The 18453-nt window shown below is 38.8% G+C and overlaps 1 protein-coding gene across 4 annotated transcripts in view; it reads right to left on the bottom strand.

The window, feature by feature from the left end:
- LOC145979527 (uncharacterized) overlaps window positions 1-15370 on the bottom strand; it is a 62123-nt gene extending 46753 nt beyond the window's left edge. Inside the window, exons 1-2 of one of the 4 annotated variants that reach the window (XM_083112473.1) lie at window positions 15098-15370; window positions 477-542 (exon numbers count right to left, since the gene is read on the bottom strand). In XM_083112473.1, the coding sequence (XP_082968599.1) occupies window positions 477-542; window positions 15098-15173 (142 nt within the window). In that variant the 5' untranslated portion in view covers window positions 15174-15370. Of the gene's footprint in view, window positions 1-476; window positions 547-13107; window positions 13196-15097 lie in introns of those variants that run through there. The other 3 variants (XM_083112476.1, XM_083112475.1, XM_083112474.1) reach the window with 3 other exon arrangements.
- Window positions 15371-18453: the final 3083 nt, after the last annotated feature.

Below are 18453 nucleotides of genomic sequence, written 5' to 3'. Positions count from 1 at the left end.
TTGCGGTATGGCTTCATAACAAAAATGTAGTAACTGAACTTAATCATGCGTTATTTTTTTTTGTCTTTTTTAAGTTGGGGGGCCAGGCTCCCTCTGGCCCCTCCAGAACTCCGCCTATGGCTGCGGGGTTGCACAGAGGCTTCGTTCTTATGTCCTTGCGTAACTGATTTTATTGACCTCTGGCGGCAATAATAAACATGATTCCATCAAACTGTCACAATTGAAAGCGAGATAAAAAAAAAAAATGACTGTTCCGCGCGCACATCGACTTCATTGGGTTTTTCCACGGACAGTTGCTTACCTCCTGCGGTGGTCTAAACGTCTGTAGTGTGAATTTCTCATACTTGGAACGATTAAGTGCAAGGGCCCCGATCCCCTTTGATGTCTAAAACTGATCATAAAACCTGGCTTAATTATGTATATATTTATTTGTTTAAGTTTCACAAAATTGCAAATAAATCAAAGAAAATTCTTACCAGACACAGTCTGCAACAGGAAGCACCATTCAACAGTTAGAGATAACCAGCCAATCAGTTTCATTTCTATCTGCAACGAAATAAAATACATTAAGAAAAAGGCAATTCACCAAATAATAATATTTTCGTTGAAGAGCAACAGACACAGATAATAATATTTGTTTGTAGATTTGTCGTTCATATTGCTCGGTGGCGGAGTGGTCATCGTAAAACGGTAAGAAACCAAAGATTCCTCGTTCGAACAGCGTCACAATTAAGCTTACAATTTAATTTCTACTAATTCTCTAACTATAGACAAGTTCTTGACACACATTCATTAATATGTTAAGTTACACAGCTGAGGCATTTCACGAAAATTGGTCCTACTCCATGTAAATAACAAAATTAATTAATCTGAAAATTATTATGTGTTTTTAATTGCATTAAGATCGTATTTATGGGTTCAAGGAGGTCTGGACCCCCCCCCCCCGAAAGATTTAAAAAGTACTAAAATCAAATAATGAAAATTTTATTTGTTTAGCCGTTGCTATATAATTTCCTACGAACGTATTGGAAGACAAGGATAATATTGGATCATACGGCCTTGAAGGACAAGAATGACGTATTTAGAGGGTCCGGACCCCCCCCCCCCACACACACACACAGGAAGACTTATTAAGTACGAAAATTAAATAATGAAAACATACTCGTTTAGCATTTGTTGTATAATTTCCTCTGAACTTATTGGAAGACAAGGATTATATTGGGATCATACGGCTTTGAATGACATTACCAAGAACATTTATGTACACTACTACTCAAAATAATATGTATAAAATTTTAATCAGAAACTTTTCTCCAACTAAATGTAACATCATTTTTGTTATTCGATAAATGTTCAATTTTTCATCTATTTGACATTATTTTCATTGCCAGGGCACTTGTTTTTATGTAAGTTATTCCGATCTTAACTACAGGTAAGCTGTAATGAATATGCGCTGTTATATCTCTATTCTTATACAGTGTTTTTACCTAATCGTGTAATAATAATATAATATTAATTTATGTATTTTAATTAGTATTAATTTGTTTTAATATAATTATTTTAATTTAAACATTATTATTTTTATTCCTGAGACACTTGGTTCGGAACCCCCCCCCCAGAAACATATTTCTAGATACGTGCCTGTCTGTAGCCTATATGCTTCACAGACAATTGATGTCAAATGTTTCTACATTTCTAAAGCGTCACACACGTAATACTTTTTCGTTAATGCTTTTCATACATTCAAGCTATGTCATATTAGACCTCGGATTATAGGTTTTTAACCTATTTGTTTCCTTTACAGGTATGTAAGAAATAATAAGTTATGTCAGTGTTTGATTAAAAAACGCAACAACTGATGAAGTTTTATAGGACCAAAAAGCCTATTTTGCTTGTTAGAACCTATTTTAGCTTTATGCGCCTAAATCAAGCCTTTTTGTAGGTTTTTGTATATTTTTAAAGGTTTTACAGAATTTGTATGTCACACAGAGGCATTTGCTTTGTTTGGTCAGGAAAAAATCAATGACGAATGTGTTTGAAATGTACTCTCTGTCGATTTTCCGTCCTCCAAGTCCTGGGTGATTTTGCAAAGCTCTCAAAAAAGCACAATGTCTGGTGCCACTGTTACCTGTACAATCCAAAGTGGTCTGATCTGTGTGGTCTTGCTCGCTTTCGCGTCACTTCGGTGCATATCAGCATTAAAGTGTGCACCAGTTCTTGTTGAAAGATTATTTTCAGCATATAAGATGATCCTCACAGACAAAATTGCGGAGTTTGACTGTGGATAACATGAAATAAGATTGTTGCCTCACTATACGGCGAAGAGTGAATTTTAATAGCCAATTTCCAATGGTAAGTTCTGCCATCGCCGTAGGGTTAGGCAACACACATAACGTTATGCAACATAGTGCGTATTTCAGGATACAGGTGTCCCATTTTCATTGCCGGTGACTATACCTAATCAGCATTTTGCAGGAATTTTGAACAATTTTAAGGTTTTTGAACCTACTTCAGGATTTTTCAAGCCTAACTTAAGATTTTTAGGACCTATTTTAGGATTTTTCTAACCTATTTTAAGTTTTTTCTAACCTATTTTAGGATTTTTAGAACCTAAAAGCATGTTTTTTATTATTTGTTAGTGGACACCACAAAGTACTTCATAATTCTTTGAAATTAGTTTATTATGAATATCTTGATCCTATCTCATATCTAGAACCTTAGATTTTGTGTGTATATGTAACATAAATGCCCCAGTTATGCTAATAATTTATAAATATATCTGTAGAATGTGGAAGATTATAAATGTACACAATAGAAAAACATGAGAAAGAAAAGTATTTAAACAGTTTCGCAATTAGTACATGGGAAGGAGGCAATGAGGTAAGTGACCCGGGTAAAATAACAAAAACGGACAACGTTACAACCCAGAAGTGCCCATGACTGTACATAGTGCCTTTATTATCCATCATGGTATGTCTTACCAACCGGGAATACATTAGTCATTAAAGAGAAACAGACGGTAGCTTTCATGTGTTCAGACGAGGAATGATGGCTTAATTTCGTTTACAACGTATTTTCTGCTCAAGTTTTCCTAGCCGTTTCAAAACGTACGAATCTGCTGGTAGGTTTGTCGTAACGACATTACACAAGACTGGGTGCGAGGCACGATTATCGTAACGTCGGGGCATAATCAGTAGGTTACTGACACGATAATAATGATGTGACGCATCAACACGAAAGCATGGCCAGAAATTCCATTAATGAGAAGGAAGATTATGACTTTATTTTAGTAGTCGGTCCATCATTCAATATAATAAGGTTGTCATTCATCTGAGGTAGTTCTAAAAAAATTTACACGCTGAAAAGCAGTTGCTCATAATTATAATTTTGAATGCTTTAAGGGGTAGAGGGACAATTTCCCCTAGGTCCTTCTCTCTGAGGCACCTGGGAGCACTGTTGCCAACTTAGCTCTTTGGGTGCCAGATCTGGCTCTTTCGTGCACTCGTTTGGCTGTGAACTGTGGCACCAGCCCCCTGCTCCACTATGATGCCATGACTATCCCTGGCCCACATAGACCAACTTTTGCCATGCGTATACATTTTGCATGTGACGTAATATTATTATATTGGCTGCGCCGCCCCACCCCCTCTTACCTCCCCAGCTACTTTTATACAGCGCCTTGACTGAGGTGAAGATGACAATATTGTCATCCGGCAATCCTTTATTTTCGATTCATTCAACCATCGGTGGATTATTGAGATGGGTGATGCCGTCAGATCTAGACGGTGAAAACTAAGAATAGATTGTCATCACTTTAAAGTTACCGGTAATAGCAGCGCCCCTTACCCCATTGACAACTAAAATTACCATGGGAAGCACTTTTCCAGCCCTCGTAAATCTAGCTACTTGAAAGTCAACTTTAGTTCAATTTAAGATGAAATTTAGCTCTTTTTTGCGTATCAGGTTTGGCAACACTACGACGAGGCAAGGAGAAATGCATTACGCTTATGGGAGAATTATTTTATTCGTTTTCTAGGGGATATTAAACTTATGATCGGGTAGAGGATCCATTGAAGATGATATTTGCGCTAGAAAGAGTCGAAATTTCCATTTGTTTAGCTGTCACTTGAATTGTTAATACTTATTCATCATATTTTTCAAACACGGTATCTAGCTTAATAATCAACTTTAAAAACGGCTTCCACTTGCAACATGGGGAGAAATCCATACTCTCAAATTATGCGTGGGTTATCTTTAGTAGCAGTGCCCATTCCGACGATATTTAAATAAATGCATGCCTAGTGCGAAATTGTCACACCTCACCTTAAAGTGAGATCCAGAAAACTAGGTACTGGGACCAGGAAAAGAATCCCGCCTCGAGCCCGTCTTCGGGAAATGATTTCACGTCTTTTCTGAGGAAATTCCATATGATCTTGTTTAAAAGTGGTTACATCTCGATGTTTTCCCGTTCAGAAAATTGTCCGACTTAAGAGCATGAGGAACAGTTTCTATGTCCAGCCAGGCGCGAGGAACCCGAAACTGTTCCTCCACCATCGACCTTTCCCCGCGGCGAGCTGGAGAAAGAGAGGTCCGTCCGCTGGATGGTTGTAGGAGACGGGAAAACTTAGCGCGCCTTTCAAAATTCACCAGTGTGCATCAGACTGTTGCACCAAAAATGACGTCAAATTAGGTGAAATCCGGAAGCTTCATAGTGAAACGAATTAAGAGTAGATTCGACAATTTCTGCCTGCATCTAGTTTATTCGCCCTCAGTGCAACAAAATCGGCGTGACATTCCGTACTATTGCCTACAGAACGCATATCATGAATCAGAAGAAGTTTCAGTGGAGACGACGCCATTTTGATTCACCAGCCGCACCAGCTCTGGAGGCCGGTGTAAAATTATGACGTCATGGCATAACTTGGTGAGAGCTTTGGTGCCCACCGGTGAAATACGGAACGCCGAAGCGTGCATCAGCGGTGCACCAGGCCATCCACCGGTGGAAAGTGCCCTTAGCATTACGCTTATGAAAGTATTATTTTATTTGTTCTCTTCGGAATATCAGACTTCCGATGACGTAGGAAAAACACACGAACGGAAAAAGGAGAGGTTGAAGATTTTCTTTGCGTTGAGAAAAGTTGGAAATTCCATTTGATTAACCGTAACTTGAAGTTGAAGTTGTTTGTCAATAAGGAATTCATGGGATTCTGTAAATGCTTATGCATCATATTTTTTACAGATCGTGTATAGCTTAATAATCAACTTTAAAAACCGCTTCCACTTGCAACATGGGAAAAATCCATACTTTATTGTGCTATGTTCTTTTTTTCACTAGCAGTGCCCATTCCGACGATATCCAAATAAATGGATGCCTGATGCGAAACTATAGTGGAACCACAAGGAAAGAAACCTGCGCAGAACCTCATCGCGCTGGCGGATGGGGGAAAGGACAGGGGGAAGGAGCCTTCAGCGCGGCTCACGTCAGCGTTGCCAGACCTATTGATTTCTCGGGAGAATTCCTTAATAAACTATTGCTATGGAATCTCCAACGGTTTGCTCAAAAACACGTTTCCTGCTCGTCTTACTTGAACATGGAGGGGAGTAGAACTCCACCAAGCCATGAAAAGTGCTGTTTGGACTGTGAAATTATGCCAAATGATATTCAATTGTGCTAGGACATTATTATTTTATTACTATTACTACATTACTATTTTTAGATGGTTGTATTTTATCCCACCCGAAAATCTATTTCTATTTTAGTTATTTTACGTCGCTTTTGTGCCTCTACGGGTAAGTACGACAATATGGATGAATGAAAAACTGATGAAATGGATGGAGTGATACAGACACAGTGAAATGTCCTTGCCTTACTGGGTAGAAACACTGACTTCTTTGGGGAGGCGACCTTGTGCCCACCCTGTATATGTATGTATGTATGTATGTATGTATGTATATATATATATATATATATATATATATATATATATATATATATATATATATATATATATATTAAATGCAGCAACATAGAGGCAGCATAACTGACGGATAAAGCATGTGAGTGTTAATAACAAGAAATTTGCTGAGAACGAAGCGGCATAGTTCAATTACAAAGGAAATAATGCTCCCCCTCCCCCGTAGTTGCTTGGAACTTTCATAGGCTTGAAAATACTTAGTTTTCTATCCTTAATATACTATTCTATACTTAAATACTTAATTTTCTACAAAATTATATAGCGGCATGGACGTCCAGAAGGAAGTCCAAGGATGGTCGCCCCTTCTGGAAAATGAATGTTGACATAAAAGTACCTATTATTTCAGACGTATGAGTTGATTTCAGTGACAGTAATTTACATCCATTTTTATAATAGGGATGTAGGAACGTGATAATTTCAAACTCAAGTGGTGTTTTCCGAGAGAGCAACACTATTACGGGGTACTTTGCCTCGTTTACCCGCCTGATAAAAATACATTGTTTCCCCCTCTCTGGAAAAAATCTGCGTACGTCCCCTTGTCCCCCAGTTCGCACGCCTATGCCGCCCCTCGCCCCGAGAACGTCGTTCATCCGCTACTATTAGATCATCGGATTTTGTAGCAGATCTTCTGGTTTCCCAAGGAACAATCTCCCGATTTTTTCAAGTCTGACCTGGCAACACTGCCCCGAGTACCGATAACGGCAGGGAAGATGCGCGAACGTTTTTCAGCGAAGGTTTTTTTTTTCTTGTGGTCGAGCTGCACCACTCTACGGCTTAATCGGGACATGGAGATTTTTCCCGTCCCGCCCACTCTAGGAAAAAGCATAAATAGGTGCGCCCGGCGCGCGCGGTTTGTGCCCCCGCCGTTGTGAATGTAGCAGAGTGATGCTCACCAATGAGTGAGCGTTTTTCTTGTTAACTTCTATAGTTATCCAGTAACAAATTTCTAAAAAGTGTCAATTTTTTATGACACTTCCTGTATTTTCAGAAAGAAGGTCAATCGGGAAGGATGGAAGAACAAAAGAGAAATGCTTCCTTGGAGAAGCTTCTTGGAAATTCCTCTAGCCATAATGTCATGCTACTTCCGGTGGCGTTCCGTTCTTGTTTGTTGCAAGGAGTTTAGTAGGTTACGCAGTCTATAGGAAGGGCGCGTCCACATCCTTACACGCCGTCAGATCTGTCACGTTCGCTTATTGTTTTCTGAACGACAGAAGGGTGTGCAATTCTGCATCGGTGAGTCAGTTTTACAAGTATCTACCCAGCCACCGTTAGAAGAATCAGAGAGAGAGAAAGAAAGACAGGGGAAAGAAGAGAATAAGAGAGAGACAGTGAAGAAGCGAAAGGGAACGAAGAGAAGGAGGCAGTGAAGAATGGAAAAGGGAAGAGAGAGAAAGAGACGGGTGAACCAGGGAAAAGCAAAAGAGAGTAAGAGACAGTGAAGCAAGGAAAAGGAAAAAGCGAGAACGATTTGTGGAGAGAGAAAGATACAGATAATAAGGGGAAATAAAGAGAAACTGAAAAAAACGGAGAGAAAAACAAATCCAGAAACAGGGAAAGAAGAAAAGGAAACGAGAAAAGGAAAGAGAGAGGCAGACTGTAGAAACGGAAAAGAGAGATAGCGAGAGAGAATGTGACAGACAGTGATGTGCGTCTACGCGTAAACAACGATAGTCTACATTCTACACGTAGACAATTTTATACACGTAGATGACGTAATCTATGTAAACAACATGGCGAAAGGTGATAACTTATCAAAGGGCGCCGTGGAATTAAAAGAAAATTCTACTGAGTATCAGTTACTGATGTGTGAGAACTTTTCATACTCTTTCTTCCAAATTCGAACAATTTCTCACCTAGGAAGAAACCTAATATAGGAAAAGTGTTTTATGGGGAAAAGACCACTCTTGCCTCACGACTGCCATCTGTTGTTGTTTTTTGCATGCTATTTATCTTCTTCCATAGATGATAACGGAAGAGAAGAGAAATTTTGTTGTTAATAGGACTCTTTTCATTTCGTTAGGAACAAATATAGTTGAAAATGTCACTTTCTTCTTTTCACCCTTGAAAATTAATTTTAATTCACATTAGATTGTCTAGTCTATGTAAACTACAACCGAATGTAATCTACGCGTATATTACGTGTAGACAACGCATGTAGACGTAAACTTATAGTCTGCGGCACATCACTGGTGACAGAGAGACCAGGAAAAGAAAAGGAACAGGGCAGAGAAATAGAGAAAAGAAAGAGGAAACGTGGTGCATAAAGAAAGGAAAAGATATAAGTAAATATAGAAATGCATGGAGAGAGAAAGCAAGAAAGCGAAGAGGAAAATAAAGAGAAACAAAGATTGAAAGCCACAAAGAGAAAAACAGAACGAGAGAGAGACAGAGAATCTTGCCAGTCGGCTGTTGAAGCCATTGTTGAGCCGGCCTCCCTCAGCAAACTCTCTGGCTGCGCCAGTAAAAGAAGCGTCACATTTATTTACGAGTGTAAAAATGGGACTTTAGTAAGGTGCTCAGACGTCCCGTATTAACCGTAACAGTCCCTTTTCTTGAATCTCTTCCCCGATTCCTTTAACGTAAACCGGGACGCTGAAATTTCATTCTTTTTCTGACAATAACTCATTGCTGGAACTATACGCTTTATTTACTCTTGCTATGAACATTTTACATTTCAATGTCAACAATGTCCCATATTCCAATTTTAAAACATTGCAGTATCTTCTCTGTTTACCTGCAACTAATGCCCCTCACTCAGTGGTGGCGATTAGGGGGTAGCTGCCCCCCAATTTTCATCACTTTTGCCCCCGTACTATGCTAAACCTTATCTACAAAGGGAAATATGCTGTCTTTTCCCCCCAGTTTTGGCGCCTTGCCCCCCCCCCCGGTTTTGTAACACAATCGCCGCCACTGCCCCACTGAACAAGTGTTACACGGATGGTGCCTGATGAATTGTTTGTATACAAGTGGCAAGAACGCTATTTCGATTCAAGCTATGTTCATTAATAAGATGAACTTTAATCACAGGTGTGAAAACTTTTACAAAATGGTGTTTGAAAAGAAGGATCCATTCATTGGCAAAATATCAATGAATATCTTCTAATTCTAAAAAGATGCTTGGTTTGAATACAGTGCACATCACCATATTATGTACGTTGTTTACAAGTTTCTATTTATTCGTTTATTTATTTAGTTTCTAAACATAATGCTTTATGACGAAACAGTTTTTACATTAAAATGTGTACATTTTGCCGTCCCATTTCTCCTTCAGGAAAGCCTTAAAAATGTTCCGTTTTATTGCTCTAAAAATTTGGTCACCTTAGAATTTAGATATCTAAAAGTTTACAAAATGTCAACAAACTTATATTTTCAGATCATTTTACGGTTAACAGCTCAAAAGTTGAATCGTATTCCAAGCCCCTTTGAATACAAAATGTTTGCATGTGGCTTTGTGATAAACGCCAATACAGCTGTCCCGTGTCCAGCTACGCCGCAATGTTGTTCCTTTATCTTCTGACAAGAGTCATTCTAGAGCCTGTCTGAGCCAGAAAGCGAAAGTGACACGTGATAAGACCAAAGCGAACGACTTTTGCTAAAGCTGCAACCTTACGCATGGACGGGTGCTCCACAACGAACGCTTCCTTCCGTTCTTGTATTTAGATTGTTACAAAGATTGGCGCATTTAGCGGGAGGGGCATGGGTGGACATGCCCCTCACAAAAGACTTGACTAATATTATGAAAAGTGTGCGAACTAAGCTCTTTGGTTTGGGGGGGGGCACTCACTGGCGTATTTGTGATTTTATTGCGGGGAGTAAGTTTATTTAGGCATGCAAATTTGTATGTTAAAAAAAGTTCGAATTATCCAAAATTTGAATTAACAAAAAGCAGGCTCCCGTGGCGGAGTAGTTAGCACATCGCGCTACGACGCCGGGTTCGAATCCCGACCTGGGTATGGTTGTTTGTGATTGTCCATTCATCAATTTCATCATATCATCACTCATCCTCATCTTCGCAAATTAGCCAAAAGTGCCACAAAGGTAAAAAAAAAAAAGGTAAAGTGCTCCCCTGTGCTTATCACCGCGCCATGAAGGCGTATAGGGGGTGTGGGGGTAACGCCCCACACTTTCTTGATCCGGTCGTGAGTGGGGGTGATGTGATGAGCATCACGCCCTTGACCGCCTTTACCCCCAGGTACCCATGTCATTCGACGCTGGGTGGGCGCCGGGACCGCTTCCAACGTTAGAAAAGTTCCCGGATTTGAACCGTCCTGGGATCGAACCCGGGACCTTTAGCATGGTAGTCAGACGCGTTACCGACGGCCAGTGGCACAAAGAGCGAAGCAAAATAAAGCAAATAAATAAAACAATGAATTAACAGAAATATGATTTCAAGGGGAATAAATTTCTGTTCGAATTACCTAAAAATTAAATTCCATTTTGTTTGGAGGCGATAAGAACATCCTTGGCAGGGATTTCAAAAAAATCTTCTGCCGGGGATATTTTTTCCTGGGGGGATCCAAGGGAATTAGCAAAAATATATTAATCGGGAGTAGATTTAGTAGACACTTTTAAACAAGTCGACAGCGGGAATCTAACCCGACGCTTGTTGGTTACAAGGCAATGATATTATGGACACCGAGCATTATATCATACGACCATTTTTTATTGGCAACATAAGGCCCAAAGTAGGAAGCACGAAAGGAACAATTTCTCAGAAATTGCGTGTTTTTGTTTACAACAGCTCCAATCTCACAGCGGATGGAGAATTAATTTCCAACCCTGCATATAGAGTTTTGATTAAGTTAAATGTAGATCATGGGGGCCGCAGCCCGTATGACCTTCCAAGATGAAACTCGCCGAACAGGCTATAGTACCCTACTTTTCCCAATCTGTGATTTGTGAAAAGGCTTCTCGTCTCGCTTTCGTTTATTAACCGTTATCATCTTTCTTTCATACTGTGTCCCTCGTTCATGCTAAGCTTATGCAAATAATATACAGAGTGATTCGTAAATCGCCAGACCGCAACTTTGTTAATAACAGGAAAACGATAAAAGATATTCACACAAGCTGCTTTTTCCTGTTCTCTGCAAAGTTCCAACCGTTGAGGATTATTTATTTGACACCTTACCGTCGCGTCGCTGCAGAGGTGTCCGTGTGGGATCAGGGACGGGAAGAAATATTTCAAGTGGGTTTTGCTTCGACGGTCGAATAGCTGCTAGGACTATCATTCTTTCTGTCTCTCTTCCAGTCTCAGATTTCCTTCCCTTGCTGTCTTTCTCTATCCAGATAGTTGGTTGTGTTGTTTTATCTCTGTAACCACAAATATATATGGACTTGATTTGTTTTCTTGAGAAAATTCAAAGTTATCTTGTGCCAGGAAGATAACTGGCCATTAACTTATTTTCGTTACGTAAGTTGAGTGATTACGTCTCCAAGTTTCACTTTCAAAGCAGGTATTCAGGTCTTTCAGCGAAATCAAAGCAACTTTCTGACATGTTTCAGACATCGCGTGCACACAAGCTTTCATATAATTTCAGTTATTCCGCGCCACTCTTTACGTCTCAAAATTAATCTCCACGATGAAGATGAATAATGATAGAGTTCTGTTCCTCCATTTTCTTGTGTATATGACTCGACCTACAGTTTCTTTGTGATGATTGCGAGCGTCCATCGTGATCGAAGTTGAGCTATCCTGATTGAAACGAATTGGCCCTACAGTTTAAGAGTGGTATCACACTAAATAAAATTTGTCCCAACACAGAGTACATGGTATGCTTTGATTGTAATACGACAGCGTTGAATACTATGCAATTTCAGAAGCTCAAAGATGGATGGTAAAATCTTGACACACACACGCACGCTCATTGATTGATTCAATCATTTGGGTTATTTTACTTAGCTTTTCTGCCACTTTTGGCTAATCGCCACGATGAGGGATGATATGAGGGATTGATAAAGGGACATTCACGAATAACACCCATGCCCAGGACGGAATTCGAACCCAGGGCACATGGCGTTCGCAGCGCACTGAAACTCTACCACGTAGATCGGACATATGAAACAATGTATTGTTTGACCTGTATATTGATTGATTGATTGAGTTGGTGTTTTAAGTCCACTTTATGCACAGTAAGGCTAATCAGGACTGGACCTACAGTTTAAAGTGGGATCCGAACCACTAAGTGCCTCCACCGGGTATCGAACCCGGGACCCTTTGATTACAAGGTGACGACGCTACCACTGCGAAAACTGAGAGGAGTTTGATCTGTATATGTATGATCAACGTCACATGGTTGATGCTGTACACGCACAAACTGTCTTTTATATTTTGCTTTTGTACGTCACTTACTACCGTTTTAGTTTAATCGTGACCATGCAGATGAATGATGATTAAAAATTGATTAAGGGTAAAGTTTATGACCAGGGGGACTCAAACCAAGAACCTTCGGTGACGATATCTATTTCCTGCTCTTTTACCTCTCTAGGTTAATTATGTGGCGATGAGTGATGATTAGATGAATCAGATGATAGAACAACTACAAAGAAACGCCCATTCCTTATCGAAGATTCGAACCAAGAACCTTTGGTATCGTAGTACGTACAATACGAATTAATGACACATTTGAGTATCACAGCACATGGTTTAGCCAGTATTGTTATACATATATGGGGCATTCCAGCGTTACGTGTGTGACATTCACACATAAAATGTAAAGTTCTAGACATGAGATTGGATGAAGATATTCATAATGAACTAATTTCATAGAATTATGAAGTACTTTGTGGTACTGCTAACAAATTACAAACTTAAGTATGACGATATAGGCTAAATACATGAAAAGCATTAACGAAAATGTGTTACGTGTGTGACGCTCTAAAACTGTAGCAAAGTTTATTTGTCCGTGAAACATAGGCAACACTTGTTAATAATTGTTGTTGATGAAATATGCAAATTATATGCATCCATAATTCACAAACATTTAAACCTTAATGCAATGAAAAAAACAATAACAATTTCCAGATTGATTCATTTTGTTATTTAGACGGAGTAGGGCCACTTTTCGTAGAATGTCCCACATGTATCTATGTATTTATATAAAGAGTTTTCGCTAGTTTTTACGCCAGGACATACCTGATAAGGTGAACATGAGCGCCTCTTGCGGCTACTGCCCGCGTTTATTCGCTTCCCACTTCATGAAACGACATCCACAACAACTCACACACTACTCCAAAGGAAAGTCCTGCTTTCCACCCTACATACCCTTATCGGTGACGTCACTTATAGCTCAAGGTTGTGCAGCAGGTGCCGCTCCAGCTTGAGGGGGAAGGGGGGAGGTAGTACACTTGCCACCGTGGTGAATCACAAAAGAGTTTTAAAAGAAACACTTTCTGCTTTGTTCTACGCCCACGCTCGTGGAGAATGGGGCAGGAGGAGGGGAGGATCATTCATCTTCGAAGCTAATAGCGCAACAATGCGAACGTCGAGTGGAAGTTATTTGTTCCACGTCACACTGTCAAGTTAGTTCAACTGATTTACTGAACTGTAAAACGTTACGTAGCAAGCTATGCTATTTGGTGATATTGATTGATTGATTGAGTTGGTATTTGAAGTCCACTTTATGCACAGTTAGGCTAATCGAGACTGGACCTACAGTTTAAAGTGGGATCCGAACCACTATGTGGCTCCACCGGATATCGAACCCGTGACCCCTTGATTACAAGGCGACGACGCTACCACTGCACCATCGGGGAGACATTACTGGGTGATATAGCAGAAATATTTTAGTGGGATCCACACATTCTCAATCTCGGACATACATGGATGCCACATTGGGAGTCGACGCGAAAGGTACAATTCATGTGCACCCTTTCTTTCGACGGCCAATCTATTAAAGTAATTATGATGTCACGAGGTTGTCTCTCTTAGGGGGAGAGGACCATGTCCCCCCTAATTTTGGGAATTGTTACATGAACGTAGAGACGGGACTTGGTTTTCCGAGATGGGGACGTGGTACTCCACCAGGTTATGCACAGTTTGTCATAGGTTATCTGGGAATGATCCCCCACCCCTCCGAAAATTTATAATCGGTAATTTGATTGTGGAAAAAATATATTTTAATTACAAGCAATAAAGAATAGCCAGGCTCGGATATAGGAGGCTACAGCTTCCATCTGCAAAGGAGGCCTCCAGTGGAAAAATAAATTGCTTGGAAAAGGGGAGAAAGGAAGGGAAATTAGATATTTGTAAATATGGTGAAAATATAAGCAATATATAGATCTAACCACCGACTTAATTTGACTTAAGTTATAACTGAAATTGTTTTAAAGAGATCCACGTATAAAACTTCGGACTGAGAATATCCAAGGCAAAAAAATTGCGCGAGTTCGAAAAGTGAGTGTAAGATCCATGAAGCAAGTCAGAACTCCCACCACTTAATTAAAAGATCAAATGATTCCATTCGAGAGTTGTTCAATTTCTATAAGTTTCGCGAACATTTCTCCCCAGCCTTTGTAGATTTTCCTAGAAATTAGAATGGTGTTGGTTTGTGTTCCAATTGATATTAAAATTAGATTTTTAAGCAATTGATTACATTCAACTTGACGTCATCATGCATTGTACTCTGGGAAGAAATCGGGGAAAGCGTATGAGAAGTCTTCTTACAGAAAATTTGCATTTAACCACTTTACACATTTTCACTGTTTCTGCAGGGTTTCGGAAAAGGTAAAAAGTACACACATTCCTCATCTGATCACGATAATCATACTTTGAATCATTTCGGCAAAAACCGTACGCACAACGCTCACCCGGTATGTTTTCAACGCAGGATCTGATCTGTTTGCCCAAAATATGGGGCAATGAATTGTGGGGGAAGTTGTTCGCTGAATCATCCATTAATGTCCAAATATAAGCATGCATAATAATAAATATACTATATAGGTATAAAGAATATTGAATATGAGGTTTATAAATTGATCGAAACTTGTTACTAAATGGCTTTCTGTGGAGTTATTGACAAACATCTATAAGATTATTAAGAAAGTAAAAGTCCATCTCCCCCTCTGATAAAATCACAAATCGCACCCTGTTACATAGTATCCAAAACACAGATTGCCCTACTCACCTTTGAGAGGTGACACAATTTCCCAGTCTTGTTTGTTCACTTCCTCACACTCGATTAGAAGTGAAACACCAGTCATTTAGAAATAATTACGTGTACGCGTGCATTTCCGTAGCCGTCAAAATGAGTAACACTTCACGGTTGAAGAAGTATTATTTTTTTACTTTCACACCCTACGTTTTCAGGAAGTACTGCAGACATATTTGAAAGAAATACACGCTTGATCTGCTCATCACGATTTCTGTTATCTTGTTAAAGTGAACGTTGCGCCGATTCGTACCCTCCAGTCACCAGCGCAAGTGGCATGCACAAGTTTTGCTCGGCAAATTGTACATGACTCTTTCCATGAATGTTCTTCTCTTGCATCCTGTGATTTTAAGGTCTGGATTTTTATGTACGCTGGTTGAGAGGTTGTCAGCAGCTTGTATAACATTCTATTTAAGTTCTTGAAGCTCTCATTGCATAAAACAAAGGAAATACACATGGTATGGTGATGGACAATTTGCTTGGTAAATTTTATGCACCCTATTCTCCTCTACACATAGAATGTAATCGGAGCACAGATATAACACCTCAGTTGATAAATGGTTATGCAGATATGCCATCTGACGGAATAGACCTGAAATACAAATTGTTCAAGTATTCTTGGCTTAGATTGCTACTTGGTTGATAAATTCCTTTAGCCTTCATAAAAATAAACAAAGGAACCTCATGTAAGTTCTTTAATCAAGAAGAAATATCTAAGAGTTGAATCGCTTAACTAAGACAACTACGAAGAAATGAAAATAATGAATGAAAAGTTCGTTAATCAGTTTCATATAACGTGGCTTATTTGAATCATTGGTTAACCACGAGAACGTAGAAAAGGACGGTGTATTTATAACAAGTATCTAGAACACAATAATCATTATAAATCATTATAATATATATATTATATATATAGAGCATTCCCTGACATTCGCTGGAATCGGCTATTAAAATTACAGTTTTCATATTGTGTACTAACCTTGACTACAGAAGGTGTTGAAAATGATGTCCCTCTGCTGCAACACATTCCTGGCATCTCCGAAGGAAATTGGCATTTACACGTGCAAGTTCGTATACTGTAATTCTCCCGATTTCTCGTAGTGGGATCCTTGAGTATTACCGTGCAAATTGTCCATGACTATTTTCATTTATTTTTTCTCTTACATCCGATGTGTTTTTAAGCCATGGATTTTTATGTACGATGGTGCAGAAGTTGTCAACAGTTTGTTTTTGAGTTTTCTTTTAATTCTTGAAGATCCTTTTGGGTCAAATAAAGTGCACGAACATGGTGATGGACAATTTGCACGGTAATACTCATGGATCCCACTGTACAATACCCTCTTTTATCTCACGGATGGTGTGCGGATTGTCTTTATTGTATACTTTATTTCCACATTTTTCTTTCCACTTTTATTCAGAACTGACCCTGTTACTCTAAACTTTTTTACGAGGTTTAATATAAGCGACTGTCGCGGACCCGTTCACCGATAAAGACAAGTTCTGATGCCGGGTCGCTTGCCGCCGAGTCTCGTAGCGAGTGTCAGGAAATGCTCTGTATGTATTATATACATAATCATTATAAATATAAGTAATCGTATTATTATTAATAATTGTGATAGTTAATAATGTTAAAAAATCGTATCATTACATGAAAAGATAAAAAGATGGCGTAAAAAATAGAGATATAACGACATGCATTCATTATCTAGCTAATTTCTAGATAAGATCACGAAAATGTGATCTTGCCTAGAAAAGGGTTCTTCTAGGAAGAAAAACTGAAAAATATATTTAAAATGCAGCTGAGGAAAATGAAGTCTCAGATTTTTACTATTATTATTGTTGTGCCTTAATTTTCTCAATAGAAAATTAACGAATCTCAACGAATTGTGTCTTACTGTAAGTTTGTCGAAATCAATAAACATCTTGTTATACAACATGCAATTATTTTCCTTATGTAATTCTAGTTCTTGTAAACTTTTTCGGAGAGAGTCCAGACCCCTAAATACGTCCTTGCATCTCTGTATTTAACTGGTTTATTTTAGAAATTAATAATAGTAATATATAATGAACTCTCACAATATTGGAAATAAATGCCTCTTGCATAAAACTGGCATTAATCAAGCTTGACTCTTCTCGCATTTCCGTGAACTAACACCTTGAAACTTAACACTATGCTTCATGAAGTAATTTACGAGTTCTTTACACTTGGTTGGTTTCCTCCTTGAGCAAGCATGTATATGTGATAATGCTTAGAGAAAACCAGAAAGTGCAATTAGTCGTAAATGCTTTTAAGCTGTCGAATCACGTAACCACATGTTTGGACAACAATTACTTCAATAGTTAATGCCAATACTCACTGCATTAATCACGTCAGGGATCGTAGGTTAACTTAAGAAAAAAACTGATAAAATTCATGGTGCTGAAAGGGATGGAACTCGTGCACGTGTGTAGTTTTACAGAAACTGTAAGGTAACATGAAGTTTAAGCAAATGACCTGTGTGGTAAACATTCAAAGTATGACCAAACTTCGAACGTATTTAAACATTTAAGAATACTGAATAAATCTAAATCATCTTTAAGAAATGTTTTCTTTTGTTCATTAACGTTATGTGGCATAAACATGGTGTGTGCAAGTGATTGTTTTTTTTTCTTTCCATATCGGTGATTTTACGTTGATCTTCTTCCTCTTGGGTTAAGCGCAACGACGAGGATAAACTGACGAATTAGATAATGGGACAAAGAACAATGGTTCCTTAACCAGGTTTCAAATCTGTGACCTCTGGCTACGAAATTATATGGCACTGTTTTGATATGTTGATTACAAATTAATGGTTGAAAGGACAATCATGTCACATTGATTGATTGATTTCGTTTTTTGTTTTACTTCGCTTTTCTACCACTTTTGGCTAATCGTAAAGATGAGAATTAGTGGTGATATGACGAAATTGATGAAAGGACACTCACAAATAACATCCATGCCCAGGCCGGGATTCCAACCCGGGACCGCACTATGCTACCCACTCCGCCACCGAGGTTGGCGTCCGTAGAGAGCGGATGAATGTCGGCCCAAAATTACATTTCCCCCATATCATTTAATTTTGTTCCCAGAAATTTGTGTGGATTATTAGAAGAAAAGGTCTAAATATGGGCCCCCCTTTTTATGTTATCATTTTCGGAGGAAAAAATTAATATATCAAGCAACTGCCTTTAAAATGCATATCTATGAAATATATACTTAAATGTAATAGCATGCTGAAGTATAGAAGGTCTCCATTTTATTTTTTAAAAAAAGGCAATTTTCAAAAAATGGTAAAATGATGTATTTCAAAATT

This window comes from Lepisma saccharinum, chromosome 26 (assembly GCF_977018435.1).
Source record: "Lepisma saccharinum chromosome 26, izLepSacc3.1, whole genome shotgun sequence".
NCBI classification, from domain to species: Eukaryota; Metazoa; Arthropoda; class Insecta; order Zygentoma; family Lepismatidae; genus Lepisma; species Lepisma saccharinum.
The sequence above is the reverse complement of the archived record's forward strand: the minus strand, read 5'-3'. Positions and strand labels throughout refer to the sequence as shown.